Source organism: Morone saxatilis, unplaced genomic scaffold, assembly GCF_004916995.1.
Source record: "Morone saxatilis isolate NCDOM2014 unplaced genomic scaffold, NCSU_SB_2.0 Contig24, whole genome shotgun sequence".
In the NCBI taxonomy this organism is placed as follows: domain Eukaryota; kingdom Metazoa; phylum Chordata; class Actinopteri; family Moronidae; genus Morone; species Morone saxatilis.
In genome coordinates, this window is record NW_023339807.1 from 1,779,216 (window position 1) to 1,802,607 (window position 23,392).

A 23,392-nucleotide genomic window follows, 5' to 3' on the forward strand; every position below is an offset into this window, starting at 1 on the left:
ATCTGTGAAACAATCAGGTTCCTACCTACTGCAGCTTTAACTAACTCTAAGTTCTTCTTTAAACTTCTTTAAAATCTCTAAAATTCAGGAATGAGCAACACATAATGAGTCTTGTGGACATTAATAATGTGAAGACTAGTCCTCCACCATGACAGATTTATTGAATAACAGCGAGGACCTCGGATTTATGAGCTGCATTTACAAGCAGGTTGAAGCAAGTAAAACTAATTCAAGCTTAGGTTCAGTTAAGGCAACAAAATATTCAGAAAGGCTTGCTTTAGGGTAAATATACTTTCAGTAGAGGTAAGTAGAGTCACTCTATTCAACTTATTCTGGTCCCGGTCTGTAGTGTTCATTTTACAGAGCAGTTCTGCTTTTTTTCTGAGAAAATACTGTAATTTTCTCTGAAAAAATAAAGTGTGTAACATGTGTTTTTCACCACGCCAAAGTATTAGGAATAACACTTTATTTGCCTAATCCACCAACAGATAGTTCATTATGTATAATATTTCAACAGCTTTAGGTTGAGATTCTACAACTACTTTACACCATTGTGGTTAAGGTTTGGTTAGGTTTAGGCACAAAAATATCTTGGTTGGGGTATTTTCATGAATTGCCACAAACTACAATCTTTTAAACATCTACAGACAAAGCAAAAAAGTTTAAAGGTTATAAAACTCTCAACACTATCTATAGGCGCACTGTCCAAATAAAATGTTACAATATTAAATACTAAAAATGCCATGTTTACTCCGATCTGGACAAGACTAATAAAAACAGAAATCAACTCATTCTCAACTCTCTGCAGACTGTTATCTAGCTATTACATAATGTACAATCTCTGAGATTCATCCATTAAAAATGCAGTTAGTTACATATGTAACATATATATGTAAGGCTTATTTGGAGTACTCTTTAGATACATCTTACCATATGTAATTGAAGATATGTCAAACTAGACACTAAACTGTGTTGGATTCCCTGGAATGTGTGAGCGTCCAGTTTATTGTTTATTTTAAAAATGAGGCACTCATAGGAAGCTGTTTCTGCCAGGATATTAAGCCATTCTCCACTAAGACTGTTAGCCACTTTGAATGTTTGGCACTCACACCTTTGATGTCTTTTGTTCGTCAAGATGCATAAGCTTGGACTGTTAGCCATCAATGTCCCCAGACTGTTGCTGATCTTCTCCGTAATGATCAGTGTGTATTTTAAACCCCATTTTATAATCTGTAGAAACAGTAGAAATCCATCCAAACATATAGTGTCTGTGTGTTTGGAACATAACTGGGTTTTGAATGGGTTACATTTCCTTCTTATTTATGCCATGTTAAATTATTATCATCACAAAATAAAAAAGTCTGACAGCATTGTCTGTTTGCGCTGTCATTATAAGTCTTCAGATTCTGCTTTACTAAAGATTTGTCCTGATGAGGGCCAGATTTCCCACCTTAATCCCCCTTTCTTTCACTCTCTGTATACTGTATATGTATTAGCACAATTATATTTAGTAAAATGAACCATGTAAGCACAATAAACTGTAAACTGAGAAAAGAATAAAGGCCTTTAAAATATGTTTTAAACGAGGGTTTTAAGATTAAATAACCACTTTAGTGCTGCATACATAATTAACATACAAATCTGAGTTTAATCAATTTACCACAAACTACTGTAATTACCACATGGTTAACCTAGAGTCCCCCAGGGTCCCCAGGGGCACATTTAACTGGCTGGTAATCTATCTTTGGCCCTGATAAATATCTAAAGAGTGAAAGTTTGTTTTTTTGATAAAATACCTCTCTTTTTTCGAATTCAACATTCAAAACAGACATGGTGTCCACTGTGTTAAATTCCCTAACCCAACTTTCAAGCCACTGAAAGTTAGTATTGATTTTACCATGGAGAAATAAAAGGGACACCTCTGGCTGCTCAGAAGCGTGCATGTTCAAAAATATACAATATTACAGTCACACTGAAAAATGGTCCACACTGATTTAAAGTTTGTGTTTTTTATCAAATCACACTGATCATGGTCATGGATAAATGAGAAAATAAAGAGCTCCTGGCATGCCACAGCTGAAGGTAATAATAATAGAAGTAATAACTGTGTCTTTTCATAGAGGAACAAACAAACAAACTTCTTCTTTCTTGTGTGTTATTTGCATTTTAAGACACCGCCCCCAGTTTGAGGGGAGCAGGTTGGTTTATTTGGCGTTGTTCTGATGTCTCTGTGGCGACACTCTTGAGAAAAGGACGGACGGCTGGACGGAAGCAAAGATAGCAATGCACGAGTGGATGAGTGCAGCAGATGGATGAGTGGGTGTTTGCATTGACTCGGTTACTCATTAGCTATGGCTATTTCTGTGCTTCAGCAGTTCTCTCTCCTCTTTCCTTCTACCTCTGCCAGTCTGAAAAGACACAGGTGGGTTTGTCCACCTGTGGCTTTGTCACAGTGTCTAACTCATCAATTGTACAGCATCGGGGTTGTTATTATTGCTGTAAGTTTTGAAGATATGTAATTACAGATGAGGTGACTGTTTTAGAAAGAGAGGGTGATACTAACCAGTTGTGCTTCCTCCCATCTCTCCCTGTTCTCTTCCATCAACAGATTGCTGACTGACTGCACAAAGTTCTGGAAAACAAAGAGAAAATGTGTTACATGTCAGGCCTTAAGGATAAAGCTGGTAACAGTCTGTACATGTATTCCCATAAACAAATTAGAAGACCTAAACCAATAATGAATGTATCCTACTGATAATATTCAGAAACTATGAAAAACACATCATGAGCCACATTGTTACACTGGATGTTCCTACACCATCCTGCTGCTCCAAATACTCACTAATGCCAAATGTTAATCCACAGCTGAAAATAGTCCCCAACAAATGCAGCATATCCACCTGTTTGAGTGATGTATCCCAAAAACTACAGTGAGCAGCTGTTTATGGAAATGACTGTAGGACAGGGGTGTTTACAATTGATTCAGGGAGGGCATAATCAAATATAGGATTCAAGTGTATGACAAATAAAAGAAAGACCCACAAAAACATTGTTCCATAGAGATACTAGCTCTCTAAAACTCCATAGTGGTACCTTTAATGATAAAAAAATATATATAATGACATCAAACTTATTATAACATTAAACTTTAATATGTTTTTGGTCCACTATCATGTGAGACCAGTACCTGAAATTTCAATATGTTGTGCCTTTAAGTGTTAATTCCTCTAAATTTAGCCAATTCTTCCTATAAAATATCACATATGAGTGTTTTCACATTAACCATAATGTTGTTAGGGTAGAAAACGCCCTCAAACAAATTACAAACACTTGTACACAACTTGTAAACCTGTGTATAAATTCACCCTCATGTCTGCGCTGCTGGGACTGTAGTATGCCCTCCTGAAGATCTCCGTCATGTTCTTCAGCACGTCCACGATGGCCAGCAGATCGCCGCTGTAGCTGGTCCCGTCGCTGGACGTCACCCTCAGCTTGGTCATCACCTCTGAAACTCCATCTCCCACAAGACCACGCTGTGCTTTGGACAAATGTTCCCGCGTCTGACAGAGATAATGATCAACACATCATGCCTGTTAGGGCAACACAGCTAGGGCATAAGAGCTAAGGGCAAAATCTGTTTTTGTGCTTTACACTGTAAAACCAGATAAGTTCATTAAACTCAAAAAATTGTTGAAAGTAAGTAAGACAAACTCAGTTTTTTAGGTTAAAAAAAGTCTTGATTGAGCCACTTTTATTAGTAATTTGAAGTACTTTTTACTAGGCATTTTGTTTTACTGTACAAATAAAAATTACAAAAAGAAGTCAAAGCTACTTGATGAAGAACGTTATTTTTTAATAACAAGTAATTTTGATCAGTTTTTACAATTTTTTCAGTTAAATTAACTTACCTGGTTTTACAGTGTATGTTGCATCGGTTTGGGAAGAACATGGCAATGTAACAGTGCTAGCAGGCTGTGACACAATATCCTGAAGAATAATATTTAAATCTTTTGATATTTTACAACTGTGTCTGTAACAAGTCACAATCAGTGTTTGTTTATGGGTATTGGGCTCTAGGGCTGATGGGAGTGTAAAAGAAAAACTTCTCAATGCTCACCAAAGTTTGTATACTGCGATAGTCATTGGAAATACATTTCATATAGGTGGGATTCTCCCAGTAGGCAATGCCCTCTTCGTCCAAGCTGCAGCGGCGGAGGATAAGTCCTGTGTGGGAATACAGAAAACAAGGCCAAAGTATATTTCTAATCCAACTCGTAAAACTCCAGGAGACACTGGAGTGTTACTGATTGAAAGTGGGAGCTCACCTATGGCATTGGGAGGACAGCGCACTGCTGCTGTATCTCCGGCTGGAGTCATCTTCCATACAACGTTGGATACGTTGTCCTCATCACATATTTCATGAGGTTCTGCCAACAAAAGGAGAGTGAATGAGCTTCATAGAGCTATATCATGTAAAATTGGTCACAGCAGGGGTCAAAAGCCTTTCTTAGTAGCTCAGGTTTCCATCCCTGATGGAACACTGCACACAAAGCGACCTGCGTTTCCATCCACTGACCTGGACATTTCTTCTCATTACAGCGCCGGACCTCTTCTCGCTCTCCGGGGCAATTCTCCCCTCCAAAAAAGGGCCCATAACAAATCCTGTTTCTCTGCTGGCTCCCCCCTCCACAGGTTTTAGAACAGCCTGACCACAAAGACCACGGCTGCCACTTGCCATCCACTGACAGAATGCATATGACAGGAGAGTGTTAGACAGGACTTGATCAGGCCCAATGAAACACACACACACACACACACACACACACACACGCATTACATTACTGCAGGTCATTTTTAAAACAAATTGTACTGTTTTGGATTTTTAAAATTGCCACTGGTTTGTATTTATTTCCCTTGAGCATTAAAAAGAACTAGCAGAGACTTGAAACTTGCTTAATGCAATTCATTGATAATTCATAGCATTCTGAAATTAATGAAAACTGGTGGCAGTCTGGAAGGCAGGCAAACACATTCATTAATTTAAACCACTATGAAACACTACAAGCAAGTAAAATACTAGTAATGTCCAGTATATTTGATTTGTAATAAAAGAAAACATTCAGTGTCTGATTTCTATACTTGGACTTGAGGCATACCAGTCTCAAATTTGATTACTTTAAAATCGACTTGGACTTTAACGCCAGTGACTTGTGACTTCACTTGAACTTGAGCTTTTTGACATGAAAATACTTGATACCTCCCCCAAAGACCAAAGACTAAAAAGCATGTTACTTAAAAAGTGTGGCACAGATAAATTAATTTCCCTTCATTTCCTTAATCAACTAACATTAACACTATTCATTTCCAGCCACTTAATTCCTGTGATCCACTTTGTTTGAACTAATAAAGAACCCTGAAGAACTAAGGTTATGTGTTGAGAAAAAATGTATGTACAAGAACTACTCAGTGGTCAACAAAAAATAAATTGCAGTATGCAAAACAGGCTTTTAAATTAAATGCTGCAATGTACATTATTGTATCATCATTGTATATTTTAAACAGCATGTAAACCTATTCTAGTAGTGTGAACTTGAAAAAGAGCATAAAATGGCCTCTTCACTCTCTTGTTAAAACTCTATCACATTTGGTGAAGAGCACATCATGACTTGTTAAGAACGTGAAACTCAAAGTTTAGGACTTAGGACTTGGAACTTGTTAAGAGTTAAGACAGAACTTGGGACTTGAGACTTTGTTATTTTGTGACTTGAAAAACAATGACCTCTGCTCAACAGTATTTTGCACTCTGCTATGGGCACATGGGACTGTACCAAAAAAGTATTGAATATTACTTGTTTGTGTGGTTATTGTTTTTGCCTAAATGTATCAGTTTGTGTTAAACTATAGTTGGGTTAGTGAAGTTTGTCATTGGGTAGTGTTACACAGAGACAATCAGCACCACAGACTATAGGGCTTTGAATAGATTTGAAAATTCCCCAATTTCACATTGATTGTTTGTCAAGTCATCTATTTGGCCTTGCATGATTTGTGTTTTGTTTTAGTCTGGGCAGAAGGATTACTAATTGATTGTTGGAACAGTTTTTAATCCTTGCTGTTTTTGTTTGGGTTTGTATACTTCACTATGGATCTCTACCTTTTAGTAGGTAATAAGCTTTGCTATACTGTACATAACTTTTTTAAGAGTCAGGGGAGTAATATGTCTAGTTTCATTGTCCAGTAAGTTACAATGAAATTTAAAGGGTTTATGTTAATTTACATATAATTAAATAGCCATTTTATATGGGGTAGCTCTTGGCCGTGTGGTAAATTTCTCATAAGAGAGCAAGAGATAGATTTCTGAACCACAGAAAACATTTTGATCTGGCTGTGGCCCTGTCTCGTTCACACCTGGGCAATCCCCGAGGAAGCAGTCGACAGTCTCCAGCCACTCTCCTCTGCACTCTGAGCCTCCGTAAGAGGGGCCGTTACACTCCCTGGTTCTCTGCATGGTCCCATTAGAGCAGGTGGCGGAGCAGGAGCTCCAGCTGGACCACTCATTCCACACTCCATCCACTGAGGGTGGCCGGGGTCACCAGCAGCAGTTAAACAGGCAGACAGACAAGACAGTACAAGAAAAATGTGTTAGTTTAAATAAAGAGCTGCATTTCATGACTGCAGTATCCACCTCGACAGCATGCTCGATGCTGAAAACTTGAAAATCTTGAAAATTTCAACTTGGAAATCAGATCAACATCAAATCTTCTTGTATTGTACTGACTATGTTATATGGTTCGTTGATGATTGGCTGAAGGTCATACATGTAGACGGCAATGGACAGCTTAACCCAGTCCTTTTCCTAACAGTTTCCAACGATGACTTCCCAGTTGGATCTGTGTAACTGTAGTGTTTTGTTTATGAAATGTTGTAGTATTTTGGTCCAGCTTTAAGGGTTCATGAAACTTAAAAACAAACTACTCCACTACTTTCAAAGTCAAAGGCAAAAGGGTTTATAGCTGTTTCAAGTGGTCATACTCAAAGATAAAGCAAAAAGGCTGCCATTGCATGTGTAGGAGATGTCACATCTTCTCAAAGGCATTCCTGGTGTTTACACATAAGAAAAAGGCAGAGGTAGTTGTGTGAAGGAATGGATACAGTCACGGTTCTGTTTGTACATTTGATGTCTGCAATTCATGGATGTGTTCAAACATGTTTATCAGCCCTGTGCATATAGTCGCCCACAGTCCTAAATTTTAGGCTGGAGTGAAGAGTCAGGCCTTCGAGGACACAGGGACATTAAAGTCATGTGCACCCTTGTGGTCATGTGGATGCATTAAGTATATTTTTGGCTAAAAGAATAAAAAAAGAGCTTGAGAGAGATGAATCCTTCCTACTTTCTCACCTCCCCACATTTGGCTAACTGCTGCGTGAAAATCTAACAAGCTTTGTTTGAAGCATACTGACTCCTTTCGGCATTACTTTCTATATGCATCGAACGATTGTTTTGTGCATTGTCTTGTGGAAGCGTTTGGCAACATTAGATTGTTTTGTGTAGGCGTAACTTTCGTTTGTTATTCTTTTTATGGTTATTAGAGTTCCTTACCTGGACAGACAGCTATGTTGCAGAATTTGGTCTGTTTCTCTGGGCCATCACATGGATCTCCCCCAAACTGAGGGGGGGTGCAGGTTCGTGTTCGGGACCTGTAACCTCGGCCACAGGTCGATGAACACAAACTCCACGGTGACCACTCGTCCCAAGCACCGTGCACTGCAATCAGAGCAGCTAGGGTATGATTTATAGACAGACAAACATGGATCCCCTTAACACTACAACAATACAAGAGAGCTTCACTGACACTGAACTGTGCTGACTATTATGAGTTTCTTTGCTGTTTGGCTTTACTGGGATCATATATGATGACCCATTGTCCTCTTATCATATTGCTTTCTATGTTGAGGAGTCTCCCTGCCTGTCTGCATGTAGGTGAGCCTCAAACTCTGTTATTATAGCAAGAAACATTCTAAAAACAGCAGGCAAAGCGCTTTCTGTAAGGTGAAGGTAAAAATCATCCCAGGGGCCATGGATTTGCTAAGTGCCTGAGGAGAGGATTCAGGTGGGTTTGTATGCGTGATGCAGGGTCCAGGAGAGGGCTGGGCGAGCGCAGGAAGGTGGCAGTAGAACGGAGGATGGGGGGTGTGGGGGCGCTTACCTGGACAAACAGCAGAGTTGTTGCAAGGTCTCTGCTCTCGCAGTGGCCCACTACACTGGGTGCTGTAGGAGGAGGACACACAGAAACGAGTGCGACTCTGCCAGCCCTCCCCACATGTGGCAGAACACACACTCCACGCTGACCACTCCTCACCTGAAGCTGAGTCTACTGAGGAGGTAGGGTGGGTAAAGGATAGGAGGATAGAGGGAGAAAAAGGAAAGGAAAGGGCCATAACTAATTATCATGCAGGATGCAGCCTCTGTGGGCAAAAGAGGAAGGGTTGTGGTGTGATAAAGGGTAGATTCTAGCTGTGGCACATTTAAGGCTCCGCCTCCTTCAAAGGCCAAATATTTCCAAACTAGTGGATGAGGCTCTCCCATTCTAAAGGTTCCTCCAAATGTGGCCTTCTTTTGCAGACATAACTAGTTGTCTTTGATCGTCCTCAGTATTCCAAAGCATTGTGTGGATGTCACTTTAAAAGACTGGAACTTAAAAAAAGGCCTAAATCTTCTGTAGACCATCTAATTTGGAAGAGATGCAGATCCGATCTAATGGTCTGTTCAACTTTGTACACTGCGTTCTTCGAAGGAGGTGGCCCCTGAAATGGACCCCAGCTTCTGTTCTGATTGTCCTTCTTCATCTGTGGGGCTCTGATGTCATATCCTTTGCATTGACTTCCAGGGGAAGTAAATGCCACTGGCTTAGGATATGTCAGTCATCGTTTTCAATGGCCATGACTGCTGATTTGATGGGTCAGGTGACCAATAAGGGAAAATTGGGCAGTCACAGCTGGGGAAGCAGGGAGGAGATAACTAAACAGGATGTGGGGAATCGATCAGCAAATTAAAGTGATACTTCACACAAAATGTAACTTTTTGTATCAAGCCTGCACCCCCTATAGGCTTGAAAGGTTTGTACTTTACTTCTCTCCAAAGAGCATGGTTGTAGTCAGCTTAAATTCACCTCAGTTAAAACAAAATCCCCAAAAGTGTCCATAGATGCCACTGCAACATGGTCCACTTCTCCTCTGTCCATCCATTTGCTGTATTGGGTTACTACGGCCGAATACTGACATGAATCCAAGCTGATCACAGCCTGTTGCTGCTGTGAAGAAGCTAACCACAAACTTTTTACAGCCACCGTATGAAGAAATTGGGGAATACACAAACTTACTTTCTTTCCAGGAGTTAGATAATATACCCATCTCTCACTAAGCTTCAGAGGTGTAGAAGTATACTTTTGTACCTTGGACAGAACCAGCTGTTTCTAGTCATTATGCTAAGCAAGGCTAAATGCATACAGACTTTTTAAGACCTTTTTAATGCTATTATGGATGCATTTTAAGACCTATTGTATGTCCATACTGGGAAAGTATGAAGGATATGAAGGAAAGTCTGTCCATGTAAGTTCTGTTTTGATGCTGATATTCATTGCAAATGGCAATTAACCCAATACATTTTTAACACGTGTCAAAATCATATTTAACACATTCTAAGATGTTTTAAGGCCTAAAATTCACATTATTGGATTTTAGACTTTTTAAGACCCCACTTACATCCTGCTAGCTCCATACATACAGCACAGACAGGAGACTGGTAACTAACTCTTGGAAAGATAAAATAGCAAATAAGCATATAACCCAATTTGCTGAACTATTTCTTTCAGCCTATTCGGATTGAGTGCTTGCTACTCCCGATTTTGGGTGGAGTATAACTTTAACAGAGAGGGAGGACTCCATTTGATATAGTGTTTTACAGACAGGGCACAGTGTCCTGTTATGGCCTCACATAAAATACAATTTCACTATGTTCAGTCAGGGTCCATGTTGGAATTAGTCCGTTGCGGATAAGGCACTACTTTGGGAGATTTTGATAGATGTGTGCATTGTAAATGAGTACAAACTGTCTACTTTGTGGTCGTCAATATGAATGTATTGTACAAGTGTGGTGGTCACCCAAGCTGCCACAGTGACTGATGCATGGGATCCCTCTGCGTCCCGTTGTCTTACCTGTCTGAGGGCTCTGCTGTCCACTGCGGGCCTTTTCTACGTCATCACGCTTGCGGCTGTCCACCGAGCGAAGCGATTGGCTGCGAGAGAGATGGCGACCTTTGCCTAAAGGGGGGGTGAGGCAAGGCCGGAGGGGGAGGAGGGGGCGGGGGTTAGCAACCAGAGGTCCGTCATTAATGGCTCATATTTGGGACACAACCGTGACGTGATTGGTCACCCAGAACAGCATCAGCCAAACTTGGGACTTTTGTTGTGCTGTCGGTATTTAATGTGCTGTAAATGTGTGCAGTGCTCATTTTCAGCTGTTGTTTAATAATGTATATCTTAAAATGCCTCTGGTGGCATGACTAACTGGACAAAAACACACTGATATATCTACAGTAATGACACGTACTGCTCTGTACAAATGAGGAAAGCTTTAAGCAGTGAAACAATTCAGAAAGCTTCTTGGTTAATAGCTTCTACATAATAGTGCTCAGCTGTTGATTTTCTGTGTCCTTTTAGCCATTTGTTAGTGTAATGATTTTGACATACTGTGCATGCATGGTCTTGAAAACTGTTGACCATGTCAGTCTTATTTTTCATCGATCAAAGTCCCCTTTCCAACATGCACTCCTTAAGTCAAAACACTGACTTATAGAGGATGGACACACAAGCAGATGAACAAGATGTAAGAAAGGAAAGATAGAAAAATAGCCATAAACACACACTTTGCACGCACCAAACACTCATATTTAACCCCAAAGCGTAAAAGGGGCACTTGCTGACAGACATGACTGTGTTGAAGAATGAGCACAAGCACACACATAGATCAGGAGCTCACCCATGCAGGGCTGTGAGTTGCAGGGCCGGCCCTCTTCCACCACCCCCTCACACAGGTACGACTCCTCCGGAGGTGATTGGCAGGTCCGAGTCCGGGTTTGGATCCCGCCTCCACACTCGCTGCTGCACTGCGCCCACTTACCCCACACACTCCAGCCACCTAGAGACACACATACAAACAGCAGTGCATTATAATCAGTGTGAGTTATGGAGCAACAGTTTTTAAAGTGGCCACCAGAAATCAACGTTTAAAATGTAAAGGCTCAGATCGCCTAAATTTAAGTTTATTCTCCAGCAATAGCATTATTTTTCTTATGTACTACCATGTGTTTTTGAGTTCATCTGATGGAGTTTTATCCCACAGAGTAGCACGTAAAGCTTCAGTTTTGGCGAGCTGCCAAAGAGTGTAGCCGGTGTGAAGAAACATATTTTATAGCTTCAACTAAAACCTTCTTTACACTTTGTACACTGGTTCGGTACAGTTCAACATAAAGGCGGTAACTGAATAAAATGGTGCCAACTGATGTGTCATAGCTCTGCAGGGATACTTTTATATGAAGAAATGCTACACTCTGTAACACATCACAGGGTTAAGGAGGCCTGGAAATGTGTGATTACGAGGCTGCGAATCGTCTCTACATGAATGACAAAAAGAAAAACAACAGAATGCACCAGGAACTTAAAGCCATACACCATAAACCTGTCCGAGCCTCAGTGGGCCAGTCATTACAAATGCATAGTCTGCAGCCAAACAGCGTTCAAATAAAACACAAAAAACTCAAAGAAAAAACATGGAGACTTGGGTTTGAATATTTTGCTTAGTGAGTTGGAACAAAACAATACAAATATACTCTGAGACAGAATATAGTTCTTTCCAACCTTAAAGCTACTTCCCAGCCAACATGTGGGTATTAGATGAGTGGAAAAATGGGCCCTATATGGGATTGTTTGTAGGTTCCATAATGCTCCATGTCAATTCCCCACGTGGGCTTTATGTAGGATTACTCTGGATGTTAGCTGAGGCTCAACTGGGCATTCATCAACCCAAATGGGCCCATTTGTATTGCAGTCTCTGAGCCCATGCTCTTGTTTCCCATTAGTGACCCAACTAGGACCCACATAGGGAGCCCATAGGGAACGGAAGGTGGACGTTCCAATGTAGCTCAGCATAACCCATGTGGGTCCACATATATTAGCTGGGTTAGGTGGGAAAAACAGTAGAATGGTACTTATGTTGATCATAATAAAGTATATTCTATTCTATTCTATTCTCTACATCTAAATGAGACAGCTTTTTTTATTTAGCTTTTATCCAAAGTAACTTACAGTACATGCATTCAACCATGTGAATACAACCTCAAAATTAGTACATCCAACTTCATCAAATATCTTGAACTGCTACTTTTAGAAACAGTAAGAGATAGAGAAAGAGGATTTGTTTATTATTTATTTATTTTATGGGCAGTGTGAACTGATGAGTTTTCAGTCTGAGACAGATGATGTGTAGAGTTCCAGCTGTCCTGATGTCAATGGGGAGCTTGTTTCCCCATTATAGAGCCAGGACAGCATTTCGCTTTCATCTGCGGTACAAGCAGTGTTTTTATTTCCATGTCCAATATCTAAATGTGCACTTGTGTATACTGTGGGTATAAATCAATATGAATACATCATTCAGAACAGATAAAAAAACATGTACCAGAATGTAAAAAGTTTTGATATTTACACATTCAGTGAGTTTTCACAGTTGAGCAGTGCAGGATAAAGCTCGACTGATGTTCCACATGTGATATTTTATATGATCAGATACTGAAGCCAGTGACACTGTGACTAGGGGCAGTGTCCAAAGTGCATGCTAATGAGCCAGATTTCAGTACAATTCTTTTTTTTCCCCACTTCAAAAATGCGATAGAGTTTCAAGAGCCATTATGGCCCATTTCTTCTCAATAGATTTCTCATTTTTCATCACAGACACAGATAGATTTTCCACTAACCTCCTGTTCTAGTTTCACAATTGACTTCCAATCCGACTTACATAGACTACATTAGTTACAATGTTTATTCAGACAGCTTTTTAAAAAATGAAATATGTATTTTGTTTATTTTATTGACCGCCAAACTTTTGTGGTTAATGGATTGCCTGTTCTTGAAGTAAAACAGTAAGCTAGCACCTATACCTGGGTGTGCGCTTGATTTTTTTAAGCACTCACAGCACAGCATTCATCTGTCATACAGGGAGCAATGTATAGCAGAGGATGTGCAGATACAAATTCCTCTACCATAGTGACCACAGTGCAGCACAGATAAGAGGCACAGCTGCCATCCATCATGCCCTGGTGTCCAGAAACTAGTTGGTAAACTCTCTTCACTGTAAATATCATACTCACATAGAGGATCTGTGTGTCTAAAAGCCACATGAAAGCACTGATAAATGCAGATGAGACAAGCTGAGGTAAACTGAGTACACCAAAATGTAACCTGCAGCACAACTCCTGCACTGAGCAACAATGGCCGATGGTATCTAATGCTGAGAGGGGATTTGAGGGGGGGATTTTTCCTTTAAAACAGAGGTGTGATGAATGCCATTGTCATTGCTAAATTCCCAGTTTGGCCATACTGATTTAATGCACTCCATTAAGATGTGTGCTGATATGAGGAGGTACAGAGCTGCAGAATGTCTCTCTCTCTCTCTCTCTGTCCTGCACGCTCATGAATGTTTAATGGAACAGACAGATGCCTTTCAGCCCCCACAGGCAACGACAAATATGTATTAATCTGCATGAATAGAACATGAAGTTGGCCAACATCCAGACACACACGTTTTTAATTACTCGCAAGTCAATTTCCTTTCGGGGGGGGGGATGAGGGAGGGCACTGTGGAGGGCACTTGATTCAGTTGTACCAGTCATACACACACACACACATTCACAATTCCGCTGTGTGTAATCTCACCATGTCGGCGTGATGAGTCAAACTTCATGGATTGAAAGGGATAGATTCCAGATCTGTGAACGATTTCTGTTTCCTTCAGAAATGAAATTAGCAGGCACCAGTGATCACACTCAATATCTGTTTGTTGTCAGTGGACTGACTGAGTGTGGCCCGAGAGTTTACTTATGGCTGTGAAATTGGATTTGCTCATGTTTCTGTGACCACACTCAATCAGCGCCTAACCAGTCAAGTGCAGGTACCGGCCACCAACAAAACAGCAACTCGCCCGACCAGTAAAATGGTAATTCCAACTATCAGTGCAAACGTAACTTGCTATCAGTTACAGAGACTTATCAATAACCCGACATGTCAATAGGTAATCTCTCTGAGCATGTTGTTATGGAGATCCAACAACGTGTGCACATCAGGTTCAGTTGTGGGGGTAGAGGCTGTAAACAATTACAGCAGCATTTGAGTTCAAGGCAATTATCACTACAGGGTCAATAAAGCCTGGCCACTGGAAGTACGGGTGCTGAGGGGGCTGCTGCACCCCCTAAAATCTAGCATAATGAACCAATATATGACCAATTGTTCATATCAAAAATGTTAAACTTATAATGACTCTCCTTTTTTACTGGGATTTACGTTTATACAGTATTAATGGCAGGGAAGAGTTTTTGCCCTGTTTTATCTGCTAAAAAGTTATACATTTGTATAATAATAAAATGTATAACTATTTAATAAGCTATAAATTATCCTGGTCATTCAAACGTATGGAAAAACCATACATAGCATGCACTTAGCATTTAGTATGACATTATAAAGATAGACTTTCTCTCAACTCTGACAGACTTGCTGAAATTGCTGTTGTAATTATAATGCAGGCCTATGTCAATACGATACTATATACTTTACTGACTCCATAGGGAAATTTATGTTGAACCCAAATACTGTCAAATGTACCAAATCAACCTTTACTGCACATTACACATGCTGCACATAGCCTGTTACACATGTTGCTTATATTACACAACTTGTGATGATAAGAACTCCATTAATCTATTGCATAACCCCTGCAGCCTGAAGCAACGTTATTTCAAATCTGAACTGAGGTAAGCACAAATGAGTTTTTAAAACTTTGCTTTGGGAAAGGTCTTTGGACATAATTCCTGTTTTAGCTCTTGACCCCTAACCCAAATTTAGTCAGATGAGTCAGTGGCATGGTTTGACTTGAGGAAATGTTGTTTGTTGTTGCACGTTATCAATTAGTTATTTGTTAAGATGCTGTTGTAAGCCAAAAACATCAAATGTTTCAATGATTACTTGGATAACTGTTTTGTACTGAGCCATCGTTTTTGACAATTCTAATTAATGCATTTTGTAATGTGTGGATTATTCAAGGGAAATCTTGACTGCAACTATCATTAAACCAGTCAAGGTTATTCTAAACAAGAAAAGGTCAAACACAGCTATATTTGAAACTAATATTTCAATGAGTTTGAGAGGCAGATTAATACAAAAAGCAGTCTTTGGCCTGGTTTAAGACTTTTCTGAGATATTCAATTCAATTCAATTTTATTTGTATAGCGCCAATTCATGACAGAAGTTATCTCAGGACACTTTTCAAATAGAGCAGGTCTAGACCGAACTCCTTATAACATTATTCAGAACAACAGTACCACCATGAGCAAGCACTTGGCGACGGCGGCAAGGAAAAACTGCCTTTTAAGAGGCAGAAACCTAGGACAGACCCTTATGTCTGTGGACATTTTCTAAACCACCTACCAAGGGCTAAATGCAATCCAGTGTTTCAAATTTTAAAATGTGTCGGAGAAACTACAGTGGCCATGAAACTCATGAAAAACACAAAAGGTCCTTTTCTAGAGCCAGTGTTTGGTTAGTCCCTTCTGGGCTACTGTAGAAACATGGTGGACTCCGCAGAAGAAGACCCGCTCCCTCTGTAGATTTCTTTTTTATAGTAACGTAAAACCTGTTATTATTATACCTCTAATGAAACATTACCTATGGATATTTATCATTTCTGGACAATAGATCCCCTAAATGTTATACACTGGACTTTTAATAAAAGTAAAAAAAAATTGTGTTAGGTGTGTATCTTAGAATGCATGTAGCTCTTAACAGCAGCCATGTTTTGTGAATAGTTCGATCAATTTAGTTTAGTTCAGGTGAGTCTGGTTTTATTGACACGTTGCTCTTCTTCTGCAGAAATTCCTCAGACAACAGAAACCTTGATCCAAGAGAGTCCAACAGACAGATTGCCATAAAATTTATAGAGAACATTCATGATCCCAGTGGGATAAACCATTCAGATTTTAATAATCTCATAGCTTTCCTCCAATGTCACATTGAAGGCAAACTTGACATTTTTTTGTACTAGTAAGGCTCTAGGAAGAGCTAGATCATTGGTGTTTGATTGTTGACTGACTGTTCTGCTCTCTCATATGGTGAGATATAATAAAGGCTTTAGTGTTGCTTTAGATCTGGACTGTAGGGCTAAACAATGCAGGCTGGAACATGACTCACTTCTTATGTTATGTAGAGACATATTTCCATACACACATACCCGTGTGTAGGTGCCACACGTTTCACAGACTGCAGAGAGGCGCCTTGGTGTGCATTCACTCCAGTCCAGCCAGTCACCATAAGCGTAATGTCATTACCATGGCAACGAGTTGCCACCGTCATTCAGTGACGTGCAAACTTTATCACTAATGCCTGAAGCACGGTCATTTTTTAAAGTTTCCAGTGAAAAGGAAAGTTAATGAAGAGACGAGATAGATCAATGATGAATGTGAGAGATGTGATTATACCTGATTAACTGGAGGGCTCATATCGGTGCTGTGTTGTTGAATGTCTGTAGTTTTAGTTATAGAATGAATCTGATATTCTATATTTGTCTTATTGCTAACAGATTTTGTGCATATAAAAGCCTGCTTTCTTCCTCCTTTGTGCCACACTGTTGCACTTAGAGACATGTTCCTTTCATACTTGCCAACCTCAATACGGATGATTTTGAAAATATAATGTGGCACCAGGAAAATTTGAAAAAAAAGAAAATAAAGTACACTGCAACAGCATTTTTTATGTTAAATACTTTTACAGGACCAGTGTGTAGGACTTAGTGGCATCTAGTGGTGAAGTTGCAGATTGCAACTAACTGAACACCACTCGTGTCTGTACTTGACAATTGACAATTTGGACCTTTAATTCTCAGGAAAGAACACAGGTGTCAATGTGTGTGAATCTCTGGCATAAACAAATATCAGTTTTCATTATTATTATTATTTCATTTATCAGTCTACATCCACAACAGTATCTACCATCTGTGTGGAAGCTGGGACGCTACCCTTTTGCCTAGTTAAGACTTGTGTATGAAGTTTGCTTGAGTATTTCTTTCTACTAATACTCTCCATTTCTCTCTTTCTCTTACTCACTAAGGAGGAGGAGGTGTAGTGATATTTTGTGTTGCTATATTGTTGTCTGGGTGGAAACTAGACTTTTAGAGTTGTAGGACTCATACTGTACTCATACAGTACAGTAGCTTAAAGTTAAAGTGACCACAAAGGCTTACAGGAAAAGGCAGGCAACAGTCAAAACCGGGAAGGCAGTACATCAGGCTAACAAAGCCAAATGAGTCAGGCAAGAAGTCCACAAAACAAAGCAGAAAGTCCAACAAACATGTGAAAACTTGCTGGAGAGAAAAGAAAGAAACAAAAGACTAAACACACTAGTGAAGGGGAGGATAACTAGACACATGTTAATCAGTGTGGGGCCGACAATCAAAACTGGCGGGAAAACCGTCAAAAACAGGAAGTGAAGTTACTGACTACAAGAAGAGTGGTGAGTATTACAAAACAAAACAGGAATTAACTAGATTAAAACCCAAAACCATGATCTGGATGGTCTGGAGAAGGAAGAGATAATTGTGACCTTGGGAGGAAAGGGAGAGGGCAATGAAAAGCAGGAGCATGCCCATGAACACACACACCATAGTTTATTTGGACTCCAAATACCCCTTGCCCCAAATACTCACTACAGAACCAAGTGTGGAATAATCTGCTGCTGAAAATAGTCCCCAACAAATGCACTTTTTCCTTCTTTTTGAGTAAAGTTTGATTATATCCACATTGGTTTAGGAAATTATTGAACCTTCTTCATTAATTAAACTATGTATGCATGTCAAATAAGCAGCCTTAACCTTAAATTATATGATGGGCTGCTGAATTTATACATTTTTGTTACATTTTGGACAATTGCCCATTATTTATGTCTTTTGTTTGTGTGTTCCAGACCCCTGACCTTATGTAAATTTCAAACATGGACGTTTAATAAAACACAGCTCTTTTGGTTTTGGACTCTGCTGCCCACTGTTTGATCTCTCTGAGTAAGTTCATGGTTGAAATCATAATTATTTAAAATTCTGACAGGCACATATGCTAAGTATACCAGAATTTGGTAAATTAGCTTGAACAAACCAATGTTGCACATAGTGATTACCTATCATATTACCCACTTAGCCTCCCATTTGCTTTTCCATTCCGATACCACAGAGTAACCATTCCAACATGAACCAAACACATCTTTTTCTGAAATCCCGCTGTTTCAGGGACAAGCGTGAGCCAGATGCAGATGCCTGAATCATTCTGGGTTTATTGTGAACAAATATGCTTTATGAATACAGAGGAAGATTAACTGCATTTTAGAGCAAAGGACAGAAGCTCCTTCTGTCAAATGAAGGCTTTGGCAAGGCGAGAGAAAAAGAGGGGGGTGGGTCCATTTACAGATAAGATTCATTCTTCTGCAGGGAAGAAAAAATAGACATAAGACAAGACAAGACTATGAACTTTTTTTTTCTTTTCCACCCAATAATCAGACTCGGAGAGGGGGGTAGGAAACTGGGAGGAGAGTAGCACAGGGTTGTCTCTTCCTCTGCAAGGGCATTTTATTATGCTCTCAATAATTCAGAGGGGGTCTTTGGTTGGAACACCCCTGGTTACAGGAGCGGCTGCAGACTCCAAGTCACCTCCATAATCCTTAAACTCATCCTTCCTCATTCACCTCCCAAAATCCCTACTTTACTTTGACCTTCAGCTTTGTCCAAAACACTCACATTCTCCTTCAATTACTCTGTGTGTGCATTGCATGCAGGCTTTGCAGTTCACTGGGTGCATGCATGTGAATCGTGCATTTTCTTCTTTTGTGTGTGTGTCTATAATGAACTTCCTGAAAGTCACCTTCGCCTCCTATTTGGAGCGGTGGGATGAGTGGACGGGCATCTCCTCTTACAGCTCTAGTTTCTGCAGTTTCGAAATGATCAATAGCTGCCACTTACCCCCTCACCACACCCCCCACGGAATCACACACACCCAAGCGCACACGTGCACACGGAGCTCTTATAGGTAGGGTTACTGCAGATTTATTGATTGAGAAGTGCGCGTGTGAAGGAAGAGCAGCAACGGCAGGAACGCACGGGTGAAATATGATGTTGGAGTTGACAACTATTGTGACAATGAGCACAGCAGCTGGGGAGGGAAGGAGGGGTGTGGGTGGAGTTGGGTTGGGGTGAGGAAAGTGTAATAAAGGCAAGAGACAAGAGGACAGAAGAAAATAATCATGAAAACATGAAACGCAGGCAGAAACGGGGTGATCTGGTTCACACAGAGCTGAATGGCTGAATGAAGGATAAGGCTAGTGCTGACACCCAGAGGACAGAAGCAGTCAACTGCATGGTGGAGATAACAGGCGGTGAAAGGAGAGAGTGGGGGGGAGGACAGAGGGAGATGAAGGGAGACAGGAACAGAAAGGGGGGGATGTTAGGAGAGATAAGCAGAGGGGGAAATGGAAAAAGAAGGAAAAAACAGTAACAGTAGGCTCATGCCAAACTGAGCAGAATGTTAGAATTCCACATCAATGAAAGTGTTCACGTGTAAGTGCCCTCATAAAAGAGAGAATTATGATTTATTTGTTTTTATTTTCAGCAGTGAGAGATAATATTCACTAGGTGTTATTTCTTGCAGTAAATATGCTGTTGAATTCAGTATTCTGCTCTGAGAAATGTGACCAATTTCTCTCTCTCTATATATATGTACATGTTAAATGATTACACCTATGAATATGTTAATACAGCACTCAGCTGTCTTTTTATTGCATGTGAACAGTGTTTCTAACAGCTCCAATGTGCTTCATGCTGTTTCTACTCTGTATTGTAGAGAAATAGATAAATAAATAAATAAAAGAAGGCACTTCAGCACCACTGCATCTCATCGATCAGTCGCATCCTGTAGAGCGGGAAGCTTAACCTGTGTGTGAACCCGCCACTGAGCACCCAGCACCCAGTCAGCTCCGCTGCCAGGTCATTGGTGACATTAAGCAAGCAGTCACTAACATATAATGCCACGATTCCGCCTCTGGATGTGACCTCTGTTACACCTGATTTTCTGTTTCACCTTCACAGAGGATGTCATGCTGTTACTTTTGTTACACTTATACCAGTATTTCCTAGATTAAAGCTAAGGCTGCACAATTGATCAAAATGTTATCGAAATTGCAATATGCAAATAGCTGAAGATACAATTTTTTTAGAAAGGTAAAATCAACATGATTTTCATCCTAAATATAAGCAATGATACACACATTTTATTTTACTCACCTTTGTTAAAATAACAAAAACAAACATTTTATTTCTTGTGTCTTAATTGTGTTTCATAATGAAAACTCACTCTGGTGGGTGGTATGAGGGTGAAAATTAAATGTGTAGATTGTCTTCTTTTACGGATGTAAGATTACTTCCAATTTAGCACTGTGTTTTACACCGTTCAGAGAATTTTGATCAAAAATAAATTGATTTGGGACCTAAAACCTTGAAAAAAAATCCACAAAATAGCAGGAGGTTCCTTAGGAACCAAATTGCCCTCTGTTGGTGACACACCCGATTTCAATGCTTCCATTTAAAACTAGTGGAAATGGAGCTAATTTGGTGGAAAAATCATTACTGGACCTTTTCAGGGGCCCAACCATTTCTGTGGGCGGGCATGATTGTAGTTACAAAAGTAATTGCAGGGGTGTGGGAAGAAGGTGACATTGAAGTTTGATGCAGCAAGAAGCAGGCAGGCAGACAATAAGACAGGGAGTAAATATACCAGCACTTTATCCAGTTTAACTAAAGCACTTTATTTAGAGGTACAACCTCACGTGAGAACACCTGAAATGTTGCTAAAGATCCTTCATTGCACAGGCAAACCTCAAACCTTTGTAATGGTCTGACTAATTATGTTTGCCAGGTTTCTTCTGCCCTGTTTGACTGGTTGAAATTAACTCGTTGAGCACATTGGTATTATTTCCAATAAGTGCAAAGGCCAGAGCTAGGGAATTACAACCAGAGATTCACAAAACCAAAATTAGCTTTCAATAAAATACGGTGTCTTTGGTCCAAATCCCTTGTTACATGTCTTTGCCGTCTACTGTCTGACAGGAAGTGGAAATGCTCCAGACAACACGTATAAAGATCACCCTGTTTCCTGCATTTTATTCTCGTCAGGCTGAAAAAAGCTTGTGAAACAGCATTTAGAGCATCATGGGATACTAAATCTCTCCATTGAAAGCTGAAATTCTTTTAGGCGGGTTAAACAGTTCCTTCAGGCAGGATAAGGCAGCTTTCACTGCAGGTTTTACACAATATCCTCCCACCATACTGGAATCATTTCTCTGGTTGGACATATTCAGATATTATTAAAACACAGTGACTAGCTGGAATCAGGGAGGAACGCTGACTGAATGTCAATAAGCCTCTGACTTGGAATACGCAGCAGTGTTGGCTTCATCAACCTGTCATGTATTAGATAGAATGTAGAATTCTGCTTTCTATGTTATAAAATTAGGTTGTGACACACATTCCTATGTTTTTATACACTTTGTGTAAAGCTTGACCAAATAATCTAGAAGTTGTACAGCCATATTGAGACTCTAGGTGCATCCACATACAGGATGATGACACAATTTGCCAAGATCTGCTTAAGAAGGCTATTCTATCTGTACTTAAAAAGCTACAGCATTTTTGTTAGCAAGGTACTCAATTAAATGTAAGCTCCCATTGCTTGGGCAAGAGCTATGAGTACTGCCACTGCAGGGTGGAAGAACAATAAGAAGGTGCTGCAGAATTGTGTGAAAGGGGCTGTATCTCCATATCGTATGTCAATACTACTGATGGTAACGGAGGCGTAAGACTCCTCCTGAATGAGTCACATTAAACAAACTGTAATGGTCACAAACAATGCCCATGCTGGTTAGAGTTATACAAGTACATCTCCATCATTGAGGCCGATGCCATACACATTTCACATTGCCAACAATCCGATACATTAAAGATGAAGCAAGTACCAATGTGATACGATATGATTTACCGATTTTCAACACAATTTAATTCAACACAATGTGAGTCAGTGAATACGATGCAAAAGCATATGAAGCTATGCAATTCAATATGGTACAGACAGTTTGATTTTTTTTGAGAGCTTGAGAAACAGTTGAGAGGAGGAATCACTCTAAATACAAAATGATTGGTCAAATTTCCAAATACTAAGGGATAGGGCCTTGTATATGGAGTTCATCATGAATTCTATCCAATGCACAATTTCTTAATTAGGGCGATTGCATCTTGAACTTTTATGCCAGTGCACTGATGGAAATCAGTGAATCTTGCAATCCCTGCCAAATAATACTCTAGGTCGAGGATCGTAAACCATTACACCCCTCACCTTCTACAGCGCCATCTCTGAAACTCTCTGCCCAAACCCATTGTCTATAAATACATATCATGTGGTCCACTCTTTGGTTTCAGGTGCGGGTCAGCCAACCAGACATTTCAATTCCGAAGATGGATGCCCCATTTCAGAGGGAACGATAAGAAAAGGCTCAAAAAGGTCTTTCACCGCTGGGATCAGATGCTTTTCTTACTTTTTCTCCAGCCTGACTGACAGCTCACAAAAGTAAGGCTTTTCACCGGTTTTTGTCCTCCTCAACACACATCCATCTTTGGCTTTGGAGGCGACTGCTGATAAAGCCTGTGTGCATGGAGGAAGATTGCGCGTACAGCCGCGCAACTCCACGTCCTTGTTTGCTTGTCAACAACTCAGTGCAATTATTCTGGAGGTCTCTGCCAGCCGTGCCCCGAATTCAGCCTGGTTTTTTGTGCCTCTGCTGATTTCCAGAGTAGTTAAAAAGCTGCTGAGAAGTACTTTGACTTCAGCTGGATGTTGTTTACAGGTTATCTTCCTCCCAGTACTCCCAGTGTGCTGGGCATCAGGCTAAAGTGTTCCTATGGGAACTGCCAGAGTGTCCGTGTCTATTTCCTCCACGGACTTGAGTGGATTCCCACCCCCTCAAGCCCCCCCCCACATGGCTATTAAGACTG

General features: G+C 40.2%; 1 protein-coding gene across 1 annotated transcript in view; it reads right to left on the minus strand.

The window, feature by feature from the left end:
- Positions 1 to 23,392, minus strand: part of adgrb1a (adhesion G protein-coupled receptor B1a) — a 143,948-nt gene that overhangs the window by 64,594 nt on the left and 55,962 nt on the right. Inside the window, exons 2-11 of the mRNA XM_035672108.1 lie at positions 11,036 to 11,194; positions 10,213 to 10,317; positions 8,205 to 8,372; positions 7,598 to 7,762; positions 6,406 to 6,570; positions 4,577 to 4,741; positions 4,326 to 4,427; positions 4,118 to 4,224; positions 3,366 to 3,560; positions 2,564 to 2,632 (exon numbers count right to left, since the gene is read on the minus strand). Of these exons, the coding sequence (XP_035528001.1) occupies positions 2,564 to 2,632; positions 3,366 to 3,560; positions 4,118 to 4,224; positions 4,326 to 4,427; positions 4,577 to 4,741; positions 6,406 to 6,570; positions 7,598 to 7,762; positions 8,205 to 8,372; positions 10,213 to 10,317; positions 11,036 to 11,194 (1,400 nt within the window). The remainder of the gene's footprint in view (positions 1 to 2,563; positions 2,633 to 3,365; positions 3,561 to 4,117; positions 4,225 to 4,325; positions 4,428 to 4,576; positions 4,742 to 6,405; positions 6,571 to 7,597; positions 7,763 to 8,204; positions 8,373 to 10,212; positions 10,318 to 11,035; positions 11,195 to 23,392) is intronic.